This window comes from Pelecanus crispus, chromosome 11, assembly GCF_030463565.1.
Source record: "Pelecanus crispus isolate bPelCri1 chromosome 11, bPelCri1.pri, whole genome shotgun sequence".
Classification (NCBI taxonomy): Eukaryota; Metazoa; Chordata; class Aves; order Pelecaniformes; family Pelecanidae; genus Pelecanus; species Pelecanus crispus.
In genome coordinates, this window is record NC_134653.1 from 31,363,040 (window position 1) to 31,383,427 (window position 20,388).

Here is a 20,388-nt window from a genome sequence, read left to right on the forward strand (position 1 = left end):
TAACTTGAGGAAGGAAGCTTCAATGCCCAAGTGAACTGTGCTGTCAGTGTACAGTGCCTCTCTCTGATCACGCCTGTGTGTGTTTTGTCTTTGTCACCAGGTGAAGAGACGGCTGTGTGGCAGTGCCTAACTCTCCTAGAAGAAGGGTTATCTCATAGTCCTTCTAATGCTCAGTTTAAATTGCTGCTCATTCGAATCTACTGCAGGCTTGGTGCATTTGAACCTGTTGCAGAGCTCTATTCCAGCCTTGATGCAAAACACATACAGCACGACACCATCGGGTGGGTAGTATATACTGAGAATAATTGGTGATGGTGACCCTCCAGTAACCAGTCCTGAGGTCTTCAGTTTCCTTTGCTACTGAAAGTTAGCAGATTATCAGATTTTCATACGTTTTTGTGTAAAAGTGTTTTAGAATTACATGAGACATGTCTACTGAAGTATACTCCCCTTGTCATGGAGTATCTTTCCTGTGTGATTTTGATCAGTTTTGGATTTTGGGGGTATTAACTAAAGGGAATCTGAAAGAAATTTGTGAAATGTATATCTTGATGCCAGTCATGGCTTGGTGTTCTGGCTTGTGTCGTTGCTCAGCAAAGCTTAGGAGCACTAGTTGAAACAAACATACCAAATGACCGTGCCTTGGTTAGTGTGTTTGTGGGTATCTAATTAAGTAAAGCTCTTGCACGCTTAGCAAGGTGGATGGAGGAACTCCCGAGCCCCCACAATACTGTTTTTTAAAAAATTAAGAATTCCTTCCATTACTGTTAAAAGCTTAAATTTTAATGTGAATGTTGTGATTGCCATCTGTTAAATCTCCAGACTTTTCAGTAAAGCTGGACTGTCCTGCAGTTTGCTGTTCAGAGCTGTGTTTGAAAGTCAGGTTTCCCCAGCATTGTGTGCTGATATTTGACTTGTGCTGTGTTGTGTTGCAGCTATCTTCTGACGCGCTATGCAGAGTCACTGGGCCATTATGCTGCTGCATCCCAATCCTGCAATTTTGCACTCAGGTTTTTCCACTCCAACCAGAAAGATGTAAGTTGAAAGAAACCTCTGTGTCATGTAACAGAGCAGTTATGTCAAGATGGCCTACAGAAGTCTAGCCCTATGTAAAGGCTCACAGAAATGTGGTGGTTGATAACAAAGAGGAATAATAGGTGCAACTTTGTTTATAGTAAAGGTTGCCTCAACCTGTGTTTCTCGTTACAAGAATTTGTGACTTACTGTTAGAAAGCAAAACCCCATATATTTATAAAAGCCAGTTTTAATACTCCTCAAAAACAGGTATGATTACTTTTAAGTGAATGGATTGTAATTTTATGCAAGAATTTAAGTGGCGTGTCATGTGGCAAGTAAGTCCTGATGTCATATAACTTCTACCATTTTGGAAAGTCATACAGCAGCTGGAGATGGTGGGTCAAGATGGTGATGGCATACTCATGAATCCTTTATATGACAATCACTGAAGCAGTGTGTTTTAGTGATGGCTGTCCTAGGCACACAGGGATGGTGGGGAATGCACATCACTTTAAGAGGTAGGAAAAGTGCAGGGAACAAGGTGGGAGGATTTTGGAGGGGAAAAACTGAGTCCTGAAGTCTCAGCTTCACGGAAGGCAAAGCAGAGCCCATGACTAACTGCATTATTTTGAAGCAATAGGATCAAATTGCAAAACCTGGTCTTGTGCTAATGGGAACTACCTGCTTTATTCGTTTCACCCTAAAAAGTGGTGTGAATGAGAAGTTGTCTTGAATGGGAATCTTGGGACTGCAATAGAGGAGACTGAGGGCAGAGTAGCTGAATTCTCCAAAGAGATCAGGTGCTTCCTAAAATGCACGCCATGCCCTAGGCATCTAGCGTGCTTGTAGCTTGCTGATTAGTAAGCATACCTGTCAATAATCTTACTTGGAAAGTACACTCTGATGTATGTTCTGATACATTCATAGGGAAAATACCAGTTCTGTTTCAGAATTCCCATGGAATCCATGAAAAATGGGCTAGGTAGAACAGTGGAACAACACATTCTTGAAGTCTGGGTGGAAATATATTGGGCAAATAGGAACAGAAATAGTCCAGAATTGTGGTAGGGAAGTACATGCATGTCAGTCCATCTCCCTAAAACCTGCAAGGCAGTCCCATTCTGAGGAATGGGAATATATCCTGTATATTTATATTTCACAGTTTGATCCCTGTTGAGAGGTAGGTGAAGAAAATTATTTTTACTTCACTTTGTAAGAAACAAAGGTACAATCCAGTTGCAACTCTTCCAGTCAGCCACTGGCGAAGTTGGCTCCAAAGGCTCTGCAGTCATACAACTTGCTTTCCCACCATCCCAGAAACAGATAAAAACACAAGGCTTGTCTGTACTGAATAGTAAAGGTGCTCACACAGAAATCCCTCAGAAGAGTACCCTTGTTCTGTTGGCAGCCCAAGTTATTCCTGTGTACAAGATACCAGTTGTAATTTAGCTGTGCCTGGAAGGTAGATGCTGAGTTACTGACACTTCTCTGACACAGAAATTTCGCTGTAGAGAGCGGGATGCACAGAGGAGCATGTGGATTGTACGATGGGAGTTTGCCCTCATCTGCTTCCCTCATTTGCTCATTGTTTAAGCACAGATTCTACTTGTTAAGAGTCTTTGGGTTCCTGGGTGCAATGTTTTGTGCTGGAGTGAAGTTCTGGATCCAGACAGCTTTCTCCTACATGTCTGTTGTTGGTAGTGGTGGCTTTTTTTTCCCCTCTCTCTCTCTTTTTCTTTTTTTGATGAGGAGTATCTTGTTCAGTCTTATTTAAAAGTCACTCGGTGGATGTTAATGAGAAGCATACCTGGAACCAACTGTCTGAATAAAAAACATTACTGCTGGGTGCCAGGTGAAAAAAGTGAACCAAAAAACCTGTTGGATGTCATTTGTCTGCTTGGGAACGCTGCATTGTAAAGCATCAAGAAATCATCTTTCCCTGGAAAACAATCTGAAGTAACTTCAGGAGTGGTTACCTTGGAAGAAGGTTATTCTCTTTGGCATGAATGATAAAGGTGCTTGCAGCAGAGAAGAGCCGACTGTCTTCAGTACCTCAACATCTGTATGCAAAGACTGCACATTCCAAGTGCTGTTTCCAGGAAAATGCTACTCAACCTGTATTCCAGAAATCCTGAAAAAGCGGTGCGTGAATGTGCAACCTGCCTCACTACCACACCTTAAAATGTTGAAATTGCAAGAGGGGTGAAAGTGATGCAATCAGCACTATATAATTCTTCATGCTACAAGATAAGGATGTGACTCTGGAATCCACTCACATCATGTCTCATCTTGGAGACAGTATGGAGGCCAAAGGACCATGAGCCATTGTTGATCTCAGCTAGCCAAATCTCTTGTGTGTTCTGGAGACTTCCAATGGTTATCACCTTAAGATCCTTTTAGCTGGGAAATGCATCAAAAGCTGTACTAATTTGCAAGTAGCAAGTGTCCTTTAAACCAACTGTAAGGTGCAAATTGCAGGAGGTGAAGGCTCAATTCAGGGTACTGTTCACCTAGGATGATGGCATGACAAGAGTGGAGACGAAAAAAGGGATTCCTTATCATAGGACATGTCCCAGGTATCACAAGGTCAGAATCTGCTACCAGAATCTGCTGCTGTGGTTCTGCTGGGGTTGCCCATTCATGCTCAGGGTCCTGATATCAGCTTCCCATTCGAGTCCCATAACAGAGTTTAACTGCAATGTTAAAGGCGGACTATCCTTTAAAAGTTACCTTTTTACAAGATTTCAGATACTGCCTGCTCCTCTCTAGGTTGATGTTTAAGATAGCTGGAATGTCTGCTACAGCACAGAAAACGTGTCCTGTGGCACTCTGTGCGTGGGACTCTGCCTAGAACAGGAATTGTGGGATATAAATGGTCTGGCATAAAAATATAGCTACTGATTCAGATTGATTGCTTTGGATAAATATGTTTTCCTTCTGACTTGCTGAACTTAACAGCCTGAAGTGAATCCTGTTTAAAAGTGGGTCCCATGAGTAACAGCCATCTAGGATGCTGTGCGGTCCTGACGTAATGTTTCTGCTCTGGGAGAGGATGCCAAGGACAGGGAGGAGAATAGAAGGCAGTATTGCTATATTTGGCCAAAACTAAAAAGGCAACTTGATCCTTATCAAGATAGTCCTCCTTTAAATATGCAGAATCACAAGTAATCTCTCTAATTTTCTTGTGTCCGTCCGTCTTTAATTTCTCCAGATACTGCAGGCAAACAGAACACCAACGTATCCTATGGGGATTTAAAAACCACGTCGATGCAGTTGAATTAGCGCCCATAGCGCAATCCCGCAGCCTGACAATGAACTCTGCAAGGCTGTTTATCAGAGGGTATGTTGTTGAATATTTGGCATATTTTTTTTTCATACAGTGCAAATAACCAAATTTCTTAGGAAAAAAAGACAGAGCTACCTAGAGGACATTTCTTATTTTAAAGGGGAAAAAAAGGTGGCTTTCATCTGTTCGTACTAGCTTCTAGTCTCTCAGAGCCTTCCAGACAGGTTGAGTCTGTTAGTACCATATAAAGTTCAGTTAACCAGGGGCCTTTTTGGTGCCTCTCATCTTCAGTGCGTTTCATAATCTTGTTCAGAAGAAAATATTTAATTTTCCAGAATTTCTCACTTGTGGAGTAATTCTGATCTAAAAAAATACAGCCATCTGTCTTGACTGGGAGCATAAATTGTTCACTCTGTCTCTACCATTAGAAATTTTCATTAAAATACAGTGCTTGTTTGGGGCTCCTTTGTCATATAAATCTCCTTCTGGAGATTACTCGGACTGATGTGAAATATTAGTTGCGTGCCTTGTATTGCTGCATTTCATCAGAGGGGAAGCAAACTATCCCACGGACCCTGACAGTTTCCTTTGGTGTTTAGATTGTATTGTAATGTGTATACGCTGCGTGATATTATCTTGTGATGCTGTATTCAAAAATCTAATAAAGAGAAATTAAAAAATGTGTGAGTAATTTTTTTAATCTGTTGCGGTAATATGTGATGCATATCCAAGTCAGTTCCAGAAAATCTGGGATATATTTATTTTGCCTGAAAGTACTTCTCACAAAGAAACAATTACTTGAATAATGCATCTCAAAAAAAAAAAAAAAAAAAAGCCTTCCAAAATCATCTCTCCCCTCCTTTAAGTATTTTTCAGTCTCAGTGGTGACAGCAATGTGATGTTTCTTAGTGGTGGTTTGGTTATTAAATCACACTGCCTGGTGGACCTTCTGGGCATTCTCAAATTGAAGTAGCAGAACTGCTGGGGTGACTTGGACAAGCAAAAGCGCAAGCTTCTCCCAGGGCCTGAGTATCTGCCAGATTCTGTACCTCTGGGTTAATGAAAACCACAGAAATGCAATTTCTTGGCAGTGACCTTGTTAAACTCTGGTTGTTCTGAATTTGTGGAAGTAACTGATACAGAGATGGTGTGTGTTCTCTTCCAGACCTCAGAATATATCATTCAAGCCTACAAGTACGGTGCATTTGAGAAGATCCCAGAATTCATTGCATTTAGAAATAGGCTGAACTCTTCCCTTCACTTTGCGCAAGTTCGCACAGAACGGATGTTGTTAGACCTCTTACTTGAAGCAAATATGTAAGTATAGCAGCGCTAAGTGCAGCATCTTGCACGTGAAAAAATTGGAGATTTGTGCATAGGCAGAATGCTGGGCAAGTGAGACCTTAGTGAGTTGCACTTGCAGCTCTTTGGCAAAAACCTGTGAGCTGCTTCTCTCTGCTTCTACTTTGCTCTCCCCTTCAGCACCCTTGCCGGTACCATGTACGTGTAACATTTCTGACATCAGAAGAGTTGAACGGTGGAAAGAATGTGGTTTGTTAGTGAGCTGTGTTTTCTGTTTCCAGCGATCAAGTGTTTGATTTAATGTTGCTTATTCTTCCGTACAGATCAACCAGTTTAGAAGAAAGTATAAAGTCCATGAGTCTGAGCCCAGAGGAGGATGACATTCCGTGGAAAGATTTGCGTGACAACAGAGACCTGACAGTCTTGTTTAACTGGGATCCAAAAGACAGGTGAGTAGAAATATCCTCAACTGTAGAGTCACGCCTTTTCCTTGCAGCACACATGGCGAAGATAGTCGTTTCAGGGCAACTGCCGTACTTAAATGTTCTCTAGGCTGGCTAACTGCAAACTTAACAAGCATCATTCATCACTTCTAGCAGTGCTGCCTTTTTACATATTAATACAGTTTTCTGAATTTCTGACCACTCCTTCCTCTTCATACAGTATTCGATAACTTTGGGTAGGCTTTTGTGCCTGAGTGAAGCTTGCTACTTTAAAAAATTGAAGCATTTGCCTGAAAACATTTGGTGCCTTTCTCTAGGGACATTTCTGAAGAACATAGGAAACTCTCACTGGAGGAAGAAACCATGTGGTTGCGAATCCGGTCTTTAACTTTAAGGCTAGTAAGCGGACTCCCAACTCTTAGTCACACTATTCAACCAAAGAACTCTGAAAAGACTGCAGAGAACGGCGTCTCATCCAAGATTGATACAATTCGATCCCTGCTTCAGCAGCTGGAAGCGGCAGTGGATTCAGGGAAGAAGTTTCTAGAACAAAAAATTCAGGTACCCATTAAGGAAAAAGCTATCCCCAAATATTAAATGAACGTGAATGCAAGCAGAGAAACTGAATGCATCTTGTAACGTCCAGCAGGCTGCAGAATGCACTTAACTGACCCTGAGTTTGTAGTGTATGAATCTGACTGAGAGATGTGCCAGAGACAAACACTGTGTTCTGGATAAGGAAAAGCTGCAACACCTTTATCTTTTTCTTTGCTTCTTGCCTAGTATCCTGTCCTTGGCCCTCCTCCTACCCGAATGGCTGGCTTCTTCAGTAATGGCAGCTGTCAATGCCAGACTAGCTTGTTTTATCTTGTTAGTGATATTTATGAACTAGATACCAATGGCTTAGGTAAGTGCTGAGGGGCAGGGGTTTAACCAGGTTGTCATGGCACATGGTGGGAGGGAGTGAGATGGGTCTCCGTTTAGTTTGAAAACTACTAGGTGTTGGCTGATGAGGACCCAAACTGTTACTTGTGTGTTAATTTTTTGAATGACGCTAAGTTATCTGGGAGACAACACCTTAATTTAATGTTCTATGCGAGTCTTCATTTTTGTACGGTATATGTTGATGTAATACTGGGTCCTCTTTGAAAGCAGTTGTATTTGCTTTTGACTGCTAACACTAAATTACATTTTAATGCCTCTTAGTTTTCTGGAAGCAGAAAATACACAAACTTGTAGTTTATAAGTACTTTTTTTTTTTTCTTTCAGAAGATTCAGCAGAAATCCAGGAGAGGATAGGGAATAGTTTCAAGTCTTTAGTAGAACGACTAACAGGTAAATGGTAACTCAAGAAAAAACACTGGTAGCTTCATGGTGTTCTGAGGATGTGCTGCTGAGTGTGCTGCAATTATGGGGCAGTGTGTTAGTGCCTCTGCAGACCCCTTTGAAAGATACTTGCAAACAAGGCTGAGATTCCCCTTGGCTTGTCTGATCATGGAGCTGTTGCATGCCACAGAATGTTGTTATGTCCTGTCATTCTGCTACCTTGCAGCCTAGTCTTAGCAACGGTTGTCTCCTTGGTACTTGGTCCAGGTGTGCTAATAAATGGAGTGGAGATGCTGTTTGTAATGAAATACAATTCAGAGGAAACTTCAGAGCTGGACGTTCTCGAGAGGCTTTGGCCAAATTTATCATTAGCTATGGGGTCAGTCCTCTGACAGCTTTGCACACTACACTGAGATACATACCATACAGAAATACACATTTAAGTTGCTCTACATGTCCTGAATAAGGCTTTTCTTTTTTCTTTTCAGACTTGTTCAGTAAATGTAAAGGTGATTTGATTGAAGTTAGAGATGGCACCTTGAAAACTCATCCAAACCTGTTAGAAAACCTAGTCTTCTTTGTTGAGGTATTTTTTTTTCTTTGCAAACTAGACATTTTGGAGTACTCTAGGATAGAAATGTTGGGACTAAAACACAGTGAAAGCTCTTTGATCTCAGTCACTCATGAAAGCAGAGGGGTTTTTGTTGCATATTCTATGAGTCTTATCAGTAGGAACACTAAAATTACTTTAGAAGGCTCATGTAAATACAACTTGTAACATACTTGTACTTTTTTTTTCCAGACGATCTCCATTGCCCTGTGGGTATCAAGTTACTGTGACAGTGTCCTCCGACCTTTTAAATCCAACCTGCAAAAAAAGAAGAAGAAAAAAAAAGAAAGCAGTGTAGCTATGGTAGACAATATTCCTTTCTTTTCTTCCCCCAGCCCCAATCCAACAGAAAGAAAAATCAGGATAGATGACATGTTAATAAACTGTTTTTCATAAACTTTGCCTTGTAGAGGCTGACATAGTAGGTTAGATTACTCAGTACTAATTTTTAAAACTCCTTTTCTATTTGAAGTCAAATGGTGACATGCCACATCTCTGACATCACATGACAGCTTTTTAATAGGAAACACAGTTTAGAGTTATCACAGGCCTTTCTGCCTTGAATGCACTACAGTAAACTAGTTAAGTCATAGTATTTATCTGGGTAGGTAGGTTATAGCTTAGCATTGGGGAGGGAATAGAATGATAGATGTTATGAAGTGAGTTATATAAAATAGATTTGAATAGGCATTAATATGTCTTCATAAATGTGTTTTGGTTTTATAGCCACCTGTATTTACACATTTTCTGGATTATGTTACTGAACTACAGACGTTAACTTCCAATGTAATAGATCACATCAAAGGGCTTGAAATAATTCTGACTGCACTAAAACTTGAAGAGCTGTCCCTCAAGGACACTCTGCTTTTACAGGTAAGAACTTGCATCATTATTTGTGTGCTCTTACGCATTTGTGTGTGACTGATAACAACCTGTATGTGCATGCCTATGGGGCAACTTTGTTGAAAGCTTCTTTTCCCAAAAATGTTTTACTGGAAGGAAGAAAAAGGAAAACAAACAAAAAAAACCACCTGTTATGATTGACTTAATTGCTGTTAACTAGAAGTTAGGGACCAGACTGCTAGAAATCTTAAGAGTGGTGAGTTAGGGGTGGTTTTCATAATGACAATACTTCGCTTCATCTGATCAGCTCTAGCTCACTACACTAAATAATCTCAAAAAATGAGATCTAAACTCAGGAATTTGAAAATACTTTCATTTTGTGTGGTGAGTTAGTGAAGAAATACTTACGTTTTTAATATTCTTTTGTTGTCTGCGATATGACTTATTCTGTGTATTTTAGCATGCCATAATGGATGCAAAATACTCTGGGAAACATTTGAGATTCACCTACTGCTGATTAGTGACTTCCCTGGAAACAATTACTTGATCTTTAAAGAAAATCAAGTGGCAACTCCCCCCCCTGCAGCTATATAGGGAAAACCAAAGGCATGAGTAACAGGCACTACACATGCCAAACCTCACGCCAAATTTAGATGTGAAGCATGGGCCTAATGAGGAAGCTTGGCTTTTTAAGCCATGGCAATCAAATAAAAGTTAAACTTTGATAGAGAAGTTAATGTTACTGTCGTAAGGGATCTTCTAACAGTTCAGTACTTACTATGAATTTATTTGTTTAAAACAGTGGTTGAGATCCTGAAAATTGTGTCAGAGTCCAGCTAAAAAGCCTAGAGGTGACTGAAAGCACAGAATTGGAATTTCCTTTACGGTGCTCTTGAAACGCAGGTAGAGATAAAAGGTGCAACGTAGCAGAGTGGTGGAATAGGCACCATCTTCTGATATACAGGGGAGAGGAGCTGGGGAGTGGTGAATTGTGCTCATCAAAGAAGGATTGCTGAATCCAGGAGAAAGGTTTGAGAGGGGAGTCGTATCCTCACCACTATTAGTTCAAGGGGTGGGAGAGACTGATTTGAGAAAGCACAGGCAGAAGTTGTATTACCCAGGACCTCCATAAATTCAGTTAGAAATCAGCACTTAAGACAAAAACAGGTCTCAGATATATTTGTCTAAAAAGGGAAATTTGGCCTACAGGGCATTGGCATTCATTTTTGTCTAGGTGGGAGATCTGAAGGCTTTTGAACTGGGGAGGATTTAAAAACTGCACCCATGTATTTCAGACTTGCACTTCTGTCTACCTAAGCTGCTGTTAGCCAGCTTGTATTTGTTCAATTAGATTGTCCTGTTTATTTCATAGCATGTTACTTAAAATTTCCCTTCTTGCTGTATGAGGCTGATGTAGAAGTATCTCAAAAATATATATATATAAAAAAAACCCGCAAAAACTGATAGAAAGTAAGGAAATCCCTTAGGCTGTATTTAATGCAAATTTGAATAAAACCAAAAAAATACATTTTCTTAGTATCATCAAAGAATCTTCACTTTAAAGGGATAAGACATTTTCAGATAATTGTTGATCTTTGTAATTTTTCTGGTTCCTCTCTGAGTCAGCAAATCCCTCCATCTTTCCTTTGCAAGGCATCAAATTACTACAGAAGGCAGATCTGCAAAACCCAACTGTTAGATTCACATGGATTTGAGCAGAAGCATCTGTGGGAGTCTGCAGCTTTTCCTGTGTTTGTTCACGATGTTTGCTATTCTGTTTGTTGTTTGACATTGTCGCAGTAAACCCTGATAAACGCAGTCTGTATAGCTCTACTCGGATCTGGAGCTGTGTTTGCAGCTCTGTGTGTAGAGCTAAAAGGTGCTTTAGAAAAAGTCCTCGTGTTCAGGTATTAGTGAAAATTCTGGTGTGAGTGGAGTGATACTGGCAATGTGTCAGCTGAACCTGACCACTGACGTTAGATTTTCCCACATCGGACTGGTTTATTCGGGCTGCCCCTCGCAGGTTTTTCTGTTGTTATCTGTACGAGTGTCTGCAAAAGGTGTCCTGATAGCAAGTCACCTCTTGACAGAACAGTGGTTATGGCTGCTGCTTTAGGCGCCAGGATTTGCTCTTTCTGCATGCAGAAGTACAGCATCGTTCATGATAGGTCAGCGCTAACCTCCCTCTACCTGCAGGAGCAATGCCGACAATGTTGCATGATGATGGTTCTCCTAAAAGTCTCTTAGCTTGGGTGTTTTAGAAAACTACATTAAAGGGAATCTAATCTCTTTGGGAAAGCTGGGTACCAGTGTGGCTGAATTAGTGACATCTGAACCTGTCCCAGGCACTGCAGCTCACTATGCTTTGGAATTTGGTGTAAGAGTCTCTTAGCTGGTCGGTGTTCATTTGCTGTTTGACTTCACTTCTCTGTATAAGAAATTCTCTACTTTAATAAATGCTGAATAAAATAAAGTGCTACACCCACTCTCAATTTCAGCCACAAATATTTTGCACAAGGATGTTTCCAGAAGTTTTGAAGAAATGTTAATGTGTTACCAGCCCTGCCTGGGCAATACCAGTATCTGCAGGAATTATTGCTGCTGAGCAGGTGCCGCTTATTCTGTGCTGGTGACATTCCCTTTGTAAACTTACACTGTGGTCCTCATGAAATTCTTACCACTGTTTGAGATGGTGGGGAAGTTTAACAGGAGGATTTAAGCACTTGCTGTGGAGTGAATGATTTCTCTTTTGCATTTTGCAGGAAGAAAAGAAGTTTACAAAGACTGTGCAAGGGAAGGTCCAGAGCAGTTACCATCACTCAGTTCAGGAAATTGGAGAGCTGCTGAAAAAGAGACTCGATACCATTAAAAAACTAAAGATTTGAGAAATGCATCCTTGACAGACTCCACAGGGGAGTGACACCAGAGTCCCAGACAGAAGCAACATCCAATATACCATCACTTTAATCCAGAACTTCCTCATAATGCATGAAGGACTTAAAATCATAAAACAATTTTTTTAGGTATTACAGATGTATTGAGCTGATTTAAATTATTGTACATAAATGAGAAGCAGGGACCCTTATCAGGGTTTGACCACTTTTTATACATGTTCATAAGCATATTGCAGCAGGAGAAAATTAACTTTCTTCCCTTTTGATCTCTAGAAACAACTGGAGATGGTCTTTAGAAGCAGCAATAGAAATCCAGTGTAAAGCATATATCTCAAAGGAGTTGTATTTTCATCACCATGCAGTGTTTATAATTTTTGTATGGTCCTTGCCTTAGGAATGCAGAAATTGTAGATGCCCGGCATTCAGCCGCCTCCAATGAAACGAGCCCGTTTTGGAGCTGCCTGTTTTGTCCGCAAGCCACCTGGTCCCACTGAATTAATTCAGTGTGGTGGTCCAGCAGGGAGAGGTGAGGCTGCGCTGGAGGAACACCCTCTGCATCCAGCCTTCCAGCGGAGCCCAGCCCTCCCTCGCAGGGTGGGAGTAAGCCGTGCCCAGTGGAGAGGCAGGTTCCTCTAAGGAGAGAAATGCTGGAGGCAAGAGGTGGTGCCTGTGTACGCACAGGTGGTTTTCATGTTCAGAAAAATTGCAAACCTGATGAGGAGCAAGCTTGGCCATTGAGCTTTAGAGAGAGAGATGGGAATCAGTGTTTCAGCAAAAAAAGACAAAACCGGAGACCTTGTATATAATAGCCGCAGGGAAGTCTGACACTGCGGTCTGATTTCATGTCAGTTTAATGTAAAACAGCAATCATCATGATTTTCAGAAAGTGTATTTAGATAACTGAAACTTTAAGACTTAAATATTTTAATAGAAATCAAATCCTGTTGGCTTTGGTTTTAAGTTGGCAGAGGTAACTTTTGCTTCCGCTGTGGTATGAGGCTGAGAATACTTTTTGTAACTGTATGCTTGCTTTTTGCAGTTGATCTTTGATTATTCGAGTCCTAGCTCATTAGGCATTCTGTTAGAAAGTGCAATCGCATCATCTGCTCCCACTGAATCTGCATTTCTGATGGGGTTTTTTGGTTTTGGGTTTGGGTTTTTGTTATTTTTAAGGATTAATGCAGCCTAAAATTGGTAGGAAAAAAAGTTACATATACCTGCAATACAAGGGACAGGTCAGACTTTACAGATTCCTCATCTTCTGATTTAAAGCAGCTAGTATCTGAAGTCTATATTTAAAGTTTGAAGAGCTGACAACCCTACCTTTGTCATCTCTTCTGAGTATGTTTTGTTAGTAATGCTAGAATGTTGATGAGAGTATTTTTTTAAAATAAATCCCCTGTATTAAAAAAAAAAAAAAAAATCACATAGCTGCTCTTGCTGGATTTAGTTTTGCTTTGCCCCATCCTGAAAGGGAAAGAAGAATGTCTGCAGGTTGTCTAAATTGTAATGGGTGTCCTGATGGTTTAATTGCAATGTCTGGTAAGTTCTCTGGGCTGGAGGAATACCAAAATGTTTTAAGTCGTTTTATAGTAATACTTTTGGGAGGGGGGAGGGGGAAGAAAAAAAAAACAACTGAACTCTTGCGTTGTATAGAAATACCTTTTGGAAAGAAGGGTGTGCTCCTTAAATTAAAGCAAGACTGATGACTGAAATTGATGCTTTGAAATGTGTAGGGCAACAGTCCCATTGCTGACATCATGATTCATAGAGAAGCACCGAGCCAGAAATCTGCGCTGCCCCTTTTCATTCAAGGAGGCAAATTTCAGGGCTGATGTTCCTGTCCCATCCCTCCCCCGTGGCAGCGCTAACTGGAGAGGGCTTTGCGCAAACACCAGCACTGAATGCAAAGTTGATGCAGCGCTCTCATCCAGAGGGGACGGTGCGGGGACTGACTTGTGCTGGAGTTTCCTTCCACTGCTGCTACAACAGGTTGAACTCAACCACTCCTATCAATAAGGAATGGTGAAAATCTAAGTGATGCATAAGGTTAATCTAACCAAGTTTTTTAAATCCTCCCATGTGCCTGAAAGCAGAACTTGCTTTAAAAAAAGGTTTTCTGCATCAGCTCCCTTTTAAAAGCAGAATTGAAACTGCTGAGGGGGGTGGGGGGACGTGTGTCATCTGAAGCCAAGTCTGAGAAGAGATGGAACTGTGGCTCGCTCTCGCTTCCCATCGCAGCATTTGGCATGGCGCAGGTCCAGCGCTGGCTGGTCCCTCCAACCATCCTCGTGCCAGCGCAGGGGGGATAGTGGGGCTTCTCAGCGTTAGCTGCTGTCCCGTTTCCAGTTCCAGGCACTGGTGAACGATAGGCTTGTCAAACAAACACAATTTTTGGATTACACCTGTGTTTTACAAAACTGAGTGCCATCTCTTCACAAGCTGTAGTTTATAGGAGGAGACGGTGTAAAAAAAATGACTATGTACTGACTGGGGGCTTGGTTGAGGGAGAGGGACAATTTGTCTCCCCCTATAAATTGTGTACAGTTAAATATATATTTCTTATGAAAGACCATTTCCCCTCCAGAATATGTCCCATGGGGACCTGATGAGAAATTCAAGCTATAACCCATTGCTGCTGTTCCCCCTTTCCCACTCTTGGGATACGTTTGGTTGGTTGGTTTGGATTTTTTTTTTTAATGATGAATTGAAAAACATACATAGAAGAAGCTACCAAGACTACTGTTTACAGACTGAAAAAATACTGCTTTTATACTACTGGGATCATAAGCCACGATCCTTTTACAGATGTCCTCAACTCTTCTCTTTTGCTTAAAATCAGTGTCTGATGTAGATAAAGGTCAGAAGTGTTACCCTGCTTTGTCTACATACAGGACAAAATGTACAATGCCTGTTTGTGTTGCCCATCATTTTTGTACTTTTTAACTGTTCAAAAATTGCATTTATATTTTGCCATCATTGATAATCATGACTTTATTTTAACTGCTAGTAATCTTAGAGGAGTTTTTTTTTTGTTTTATCTGCAGCCTTATCTGAACTTTCTCTTCCTTGATTATTCATTGTTAATTTATGACTGTAGAAGATACGTATGCCTCAGCCTTCTACGGACTTAAGTGACACAACTTGCAAATGATCTGCTTTAAACTGGATGGGTTTATAATTTATATAAAGTCAGTTTCGTTACAAATCAGTATTGCTGCCTCTTTCATTTTTCTGTCCAGATGGTCTGGAAGTGACCGAAGTGCTTGCCTACACCGTCCAGCTTTGTCACCCCTTTAGTGAAGCCAGATTAGCCCGGTGCAGGGCAAGCAGAAAATCAAGTTACATGCAAAGAGGGAGGCTGGAAAAAGAGGGGGGAAACGCTCATTGCTTTCCACCTGCGGACCGGGGTCAGACTGATGGCTGCTGGTGGTGCTTGGATGTGTGTCTGCTCTTTGACACGATCATCTGTCAATCTGCTGTTCAGGCTTTCTGCATTGCTTGCTTGCACCTCGTCCTGGCTTTCAGTGATAAGGAAAGTAAGGGCTGTCAATGCATGAGATATCTCTCAAATGCGCTTGAGAGGGCTGTGGCAACGCTGTGGCCGTGGCCACCCCGCCCGGCTGCCGTATATGAACACAGCCCGCCAGCTGCTCCCCCTGCTACTCTCTGCGTGGCCGCAGCGCCGCGGGCTGTCCTGCAAGGCCAGATCCTGCATTCTGCTCTTTTGCCTGCCTTCATCGCCTGCGAATTTGCTGCTGGAACCTGCCCGCCGGTATTTATTTCTCTGCCAGCAGCACCACCGTGCGCTACCCCCCGCTCCCCGAGGGAAGGGGCCGCCCGTGCGCCCGGCCCGTTCCAGCCGCGGCGGGGAAGCGGGACGGCGTCCGATCGGCGCTCGTGGTCCGAGCATCCCGCCCCCCCGCCGCGGCCCGGGCCCGGCCCCCGGAGCGCTGCCCCGGTTCCCCGGTTGGCCCCGGGGCTGGCGGGGCGGGGCGGGGCGAGGCCCCGGCGGCGGCCGGCGCTCGGCGCGGTCACGTGGCCCCGGCAGCCCCGCTCCCTCCGCGCTCCGCCATGGCTGCGGCGGCCGCCGCCGGCTCCCTGCTCCTCTGCCTGCTCGGCCTGGCGCTGCCCGGCGGCAGCGCGCTGCACACCAAGGGCTCCGTGCCCCTCGACGCCATCACCTTCTACAAGGTACGGCCGGCCCGGCGGGCGCTGGCGGCTCTGGCAGAGCGCTGGGGGTGGGGGCGGGCGGCCGCTCCGGGAGCGCGGCGGCCATGTGCACCGTCGCGGCTGCCGTAGCAACAGGCGGACGGCCTCGGCGGGCCGGGGAGCCGGTGTGGGGGGCCGGGTGCGGAGCGGGCTGCGGGCGCGGGGCCGCCGCCTCCCCCCCCCCCCGCCGCCGCCGCCGGCGCCGGGGAGCGCTCGGGGCTGGCGGAATGGCCGAGGCGGCGGGCCCGCCGCGCCGCAACCAATAGGAGAGCGGCAGCCGCGGCGGGCAGCCAATCGGCGCGGTCCAAGTGGAGCCGTGCCGCCGGGGGCCGCCAGGGCAGCGCTGCGGCCGGGGGCCCGGCTCGGTTCGGCCCGGCCCGGCCCGGCCCGGCTCGGCTCGGCCGGCGGCACCGGCGGGGCTCGGTCCGGCTGCCGCCGCGGCTCCTCGGCTCTGCAGCGGGCCGGCTCCCCGCGCCCCCGGCCTCCGGTCAGGGAGCAGGAGAGCCGCTGTCGGCTCTGCCCGTGCCGGTGAGCCAGGGCAGGACCGTGCAGGGGAGCGCTCTCCGCTTGGGCCGCTTTCGCTTCTTTTTTGTTCATGAAACAGAACGCAACAGGCTTCTGCCAGACTGAGGTCTTGCACGGTTTTTTTCTTCGCTAAATCGCTTTGAAATGAAGGTATCTTCCTAGAGCGTGGCAGGATTTTCATTTCAGTAGCAACTGGTGCCGTGACAGGTGTCGCGGGCCCGGCTTGAGGCAGATGGCGAGACGCCTAGCGAAAGGGAATCGTCATATGGCGGGATTAAAGCATGTGGTGTAGCAGTACGAGCTGAAGAGACAACCGTCAGCTGAGCTGTTTGAAAAGTATCTGCCCTGAACAAACTGCTCGGGCATGAGCAAATACTGCTTGCCACGTGCCAGCCCCCCCGCTTGACTTTTCTGCTGTGACAAACCATTTGTGGTGTTTTAACGCTGCGGCACTCCGCAACCCGTCTCCTGCGAGGAGAGGAATTTGAAGTAATTGGCAGAATGCTGAAAGAGGGACTTTAAAAGACCAGCAGAGATATCAAAGCTGTAACACCTGCCACGCTCGCTTCTTACAAGGACAGTAAATACAGTGATCAGCAGGCCCAGGACTGAAGGCTCGTTAACTGTTGCAACCAGCTGTTATGTCAGTGCCTGAACAGTGCTTGCAGTGCACTTTGTAGGTGGGGACCCATGTTGCAATCTGACCCCATTTGCTAGAAAAAAAGATTTTGCAAGGTCTTCTCCTGGTGGGGGAAAAAAAAAAAAAAATCCCAAAACAGGTGACAGATGATTCCACTTCCAAGCTCATTGGAAAGGGCATCAGCCGAGCAGAGCAGAATTCAAAAGCAACAGCACCAGCGAAGAGGAATCGACTAAAACATGAATTCTCTGTTTACTGAACCAGTACAGCACCTCCAGCATCTCTGCTCCCTCCCCATGCCTCCCTTCTCAGCTAAGAGCTGCGGTTCTCGTGCTGGGACACTTCAGAATGACATTAGATTTGGCCTCTATCCTCTTAATTTTCCACTGGAAATTGTTTAGCCAACTTCCTTCCAAGATGCTAATCAGATTTACAGTAAGCAAATCAGGTATAATTAAAGGGATTATCAGATCCCCCAACCTACCACATACCATCTTTATCATCTGGTGTAGGAACACGTACAACCAAAGCTCTGTCTTTCCTCCACACTGCAGTGAGTCATTTTTGAAAGGCCGTAATTATAAAATTTCCATTCTCCCTCTGCCTCTACTCATTGCACAGGAAAAGAAGAACAAGCTAAAGCAAACTTAGGTGACTTACAGATCACTCAAACCTGAAATGCTAAAGTTTTGTCTTTTTTTTTTTTTCTTCTTCTTTTAGGTAATTCCAAAGCATAAGTTTGTTCTTGTGAAATTTGATACGCAGTATCCATATGGTGAGAAACAAGATGAGTTTAAAAAGCTGGCAGAGAGCTCAGGCTCCAGTGAAGATCTTCTGGTGGCTGAAGTGGGAATATCAGGTGAGGAACTCCAGACAGATTAGTACAGTATGGGTTGGTGTGGAGGAGATAAAATTCACTGCAATTTCTGACGAAAACAGGCTCTGAAGTAATTCTGATAGTGAGAAATGCGATGGGCTGGCCCTGCCAGACCAAAGCACCTGCTCCGGCTGGTTGCTGAGCTCTGCCGCTGTGCCTCCCACGGTGAGCGTAGGAGCACTGCTTATCTCCTTTTGGCTGGTTAATGAAGCAAGTCAGCCCACACTGCTAAACGGGATGCCACCCTCCTCATTTCTAGCACTTTTTGTCTGTTTGGGTTTTTTTTCTTTCTTTGCTGAGAGAAACCTTTTCATCCATTTCTCAGGAACGGGCCTTACAAGAATCATGCTTTAGCCACAAGCCTGGTCAAACAAAGCAAATGTGGTATGATTAATTCATTGTAGCTAACCCTCCGTTTATGGCTGGTAAAGTACAGAAAGTGGTCATTGTGCTATGGCTGGTGTAACTTGATGTTCTTCTAACCGGCTTTAAGAGAAAAGCAGTGAAGAACGGATCACTGTCACCTTACTCACTCCTGCTTTGTAGGCAGAATTAAGAATTTAAGCTTACAGGAATTGTCTAACTGGGAAGTTTCACCCACGCTGACATCTGTAAACACGCATGGGTTTAGCTAAGTAGCATAGTTGAAATTTCTTTAAGTTATGTTTTCTGTCCTCAAGAATAAATGCAATTTATGTAAGATGAGAAGACATCTTGTAGCTTGGCATGCTGTCAGAACTAAAATGTGTAAGTGTACATTCTGCACATAGATCAGGAAAAAAATCCATTTAACTGTAAAATCAATGGATAGAGCAGAACAAGGGAAAAAAATAGCTATTAATTTCCCATAAGGAGGACAGGATTTGTACGTAGAGGTCCTGCCAATCTATTATGCTATCACAGTCACAGCGAAGTGCCATTAGAATCTTGTATTTTTCTTTGGAAAACCTAATGATGGTTTGCCTTGCAGGAGTGATTTTCTGGGGTGCTTTTGTTTCAGTGTATGACATTTCCTGGCACAGAGGTTATTAGGAAGTGTTGAAACTCTAGAGACAAATATTTATCAGTTTGTGTAGGAGAGAATCCTAATTTAATTTTTCCTTTTGATTAATGTGCTGTGCTTTTCTGTATTTCATTTTCTCTTGACAGATTATGGTGATAAACTGAACACTGAGCTGGGAGAAAAGTACAAGCTGGATAAGGAAAAGTTCCCTATTTTTCACTTGTTCCAGGATGGTGACTTTGACAATCCTTTACCTTACAGCGGCCAAATCAAGGCCAGGGCTATTCAGCGCTGGCTGAAGAGTAACGGCATCTATCTGGGGATGCCGGGCTGCCTGAAAGAGTACGACATGCTGGCCAGCAAGTTTGTGAGCACCACTGAGAAATCAGAACGCCAGTCCCTCCTGAAAAAGGGGCAAGAGAGTTTAGAAAAAACAAAAGAAACCGAGAAGAAGTCAGCTGAGCAGTACTTGAAAATTATGAGCAAGATACTGGAGCAGGGAGAAGAGTTTGCTGCTAACGAAGTCGTCCGAATCACAAAACTGATCGAGAAGAACAAAATGAGTGATGGAAAAAAGGAGGAGCTCCAGAAAAGCCTCAATATCCTTGCTTCTTTCCTGAAGAAGAATAATGAAAAAGATGAGCTCTAATGTGTCGGAGAACTTTGTACAAGCTGTGAAACACTATCAAGAGTCCTAATCAGTTCTCCTTATGCAAGCAAACTTCCCGCTGACTTCAAGAGAGCAGCAGATTTCCTTCTGGTATTCTCAGTTTAGAAGATCAAGAGGAAGACATTCCTTAAAAACACAGTATTCTAAATGTTGGAAAAATCACCTTAAAGCAAGACACCAGTATTGCATAATACTATTCAATAACAGTGTTAAAGTAGACCAAAAAAAAAAAAGCACTAGATTGGCCTGAAGCACATTCCTGGTGTTTTTTGCATCTGTTCCCTGGCAAACAAGTAACAAAATTCAGTCTCACATTCCATCTTACACGTTGTAAAAGGTACAGATCAGGTGCCCCTTGCACCCCCACCTTTCCCTGTTCTTAGTGTCCTTAGGTTTTATGCTCTTCAATCTACCCCTTCTCCTACCTTTTGTTTTCCCAACAGGGCTCCTTCTCTGAGTCTTGTTCTTACCTGTTATTGACTAAGAGACCCGGAGTTTCCTTTTTCTGCCTTCTTCTTCAGTGGCTCCTGTCTCTATTTGGCTTGGGTATCAGCCAAACGCTGGCAGGCGTAGTCAAGACAGGTCCTCCACGTATTGGAACTTGCCCCTCATCTTTTGTTGGGAGCAGCCGTTTCAGCAAACATTCTCCCGAAATCCTTTGTGGTACCCTGACAGAGCGAGTCATTTGAGCTCTGAGCAAGGGCAGAGTCTCCTTGAGGTGCTATTACACTTAGTCTTGC

General features: G+C 43.8%; 2 protein-coding genes across 3 annotated transcripts in view; both read left to right on the forward strand.

The window, feature by feature from the left end:
- NAA25 (N-alpha-acetyltransferase 25, NatB auxiliary subunit) overlaps positions 1 to 13,144 on the forward strand; it is a 30,449-nt gene extending 17,305 nt beyond the window's left edge. For both annotated transcript variants that reach the window (XM_075718353.1, XM_075718354.1), the window contains 11 exons: positions 101 to 281; positions 936 to 1,035; positions 5,469 to 5,620; positions 5,929 to 6,054; positions 6,366 to 6,609; positions 6,832 to 6,955; positions 7,318 to 7,383; positions 7,863 to 7,960; positions 8,177 to 8,287; positions 8,711 to 8,857; positions 11,590 to 13,144. In XM_075718353.1, coding sequence (XP_075574468.1) covers positions 101 to 281; positions 936 to 1,035; positions 5,469 to 5,620; positions 5,929 to 6,054; positions 6,366 to 6,609; positions 6,832 to 6,955; positions 7,318 to 7,383; positions 7,863 to 7,960; positions 8,177 to 8,287; positions 8,711 to 8,857; positions 11,590 to 11,712 — 1,472 coding nt within the window. In that variant the 3' untranslated portion in view covers positions 11,713 to 13,144. The remainder of the gene's footprint in view (positions 1 to 100; positions 282 to 935; positions 1,036 to 5,468; positions 5,621 to 5,928; positions 6,055 to 6,365; positions 6,610 to 6,831; positions 6,956 to 7,317; positions 7,384 to 7,862; positions 7,961 to 8,176; positions 8,288 to 8,710; positions 8,858 to 11,589) is intronic.
- A 2,651-nt stretch (positions 13,145 to 15,795) lies between these two features.
- Positions 15,796 to 19,921, forward strand: ERP29 (endoplasmic reticulum protein 29). The gene is made up of 3 exons (XM_075718874.1): positions 15,796 to 15,915; positions 17,819 to 17,957; positions 19,125 to 19,921. Exons 1-3 carry the CDS (start codon positions 15,796 to 15,798, stop codon positions 19,625 to 19,627), a joined length of 762 nt encoding a protein of 253 aa, XP_075574989.1. The 3' UTR covers positions 19,628 to 19,921.
- The last annotated feature ends 467 nt before the right edge of the window (positions 19,922 to 20,388 follow it).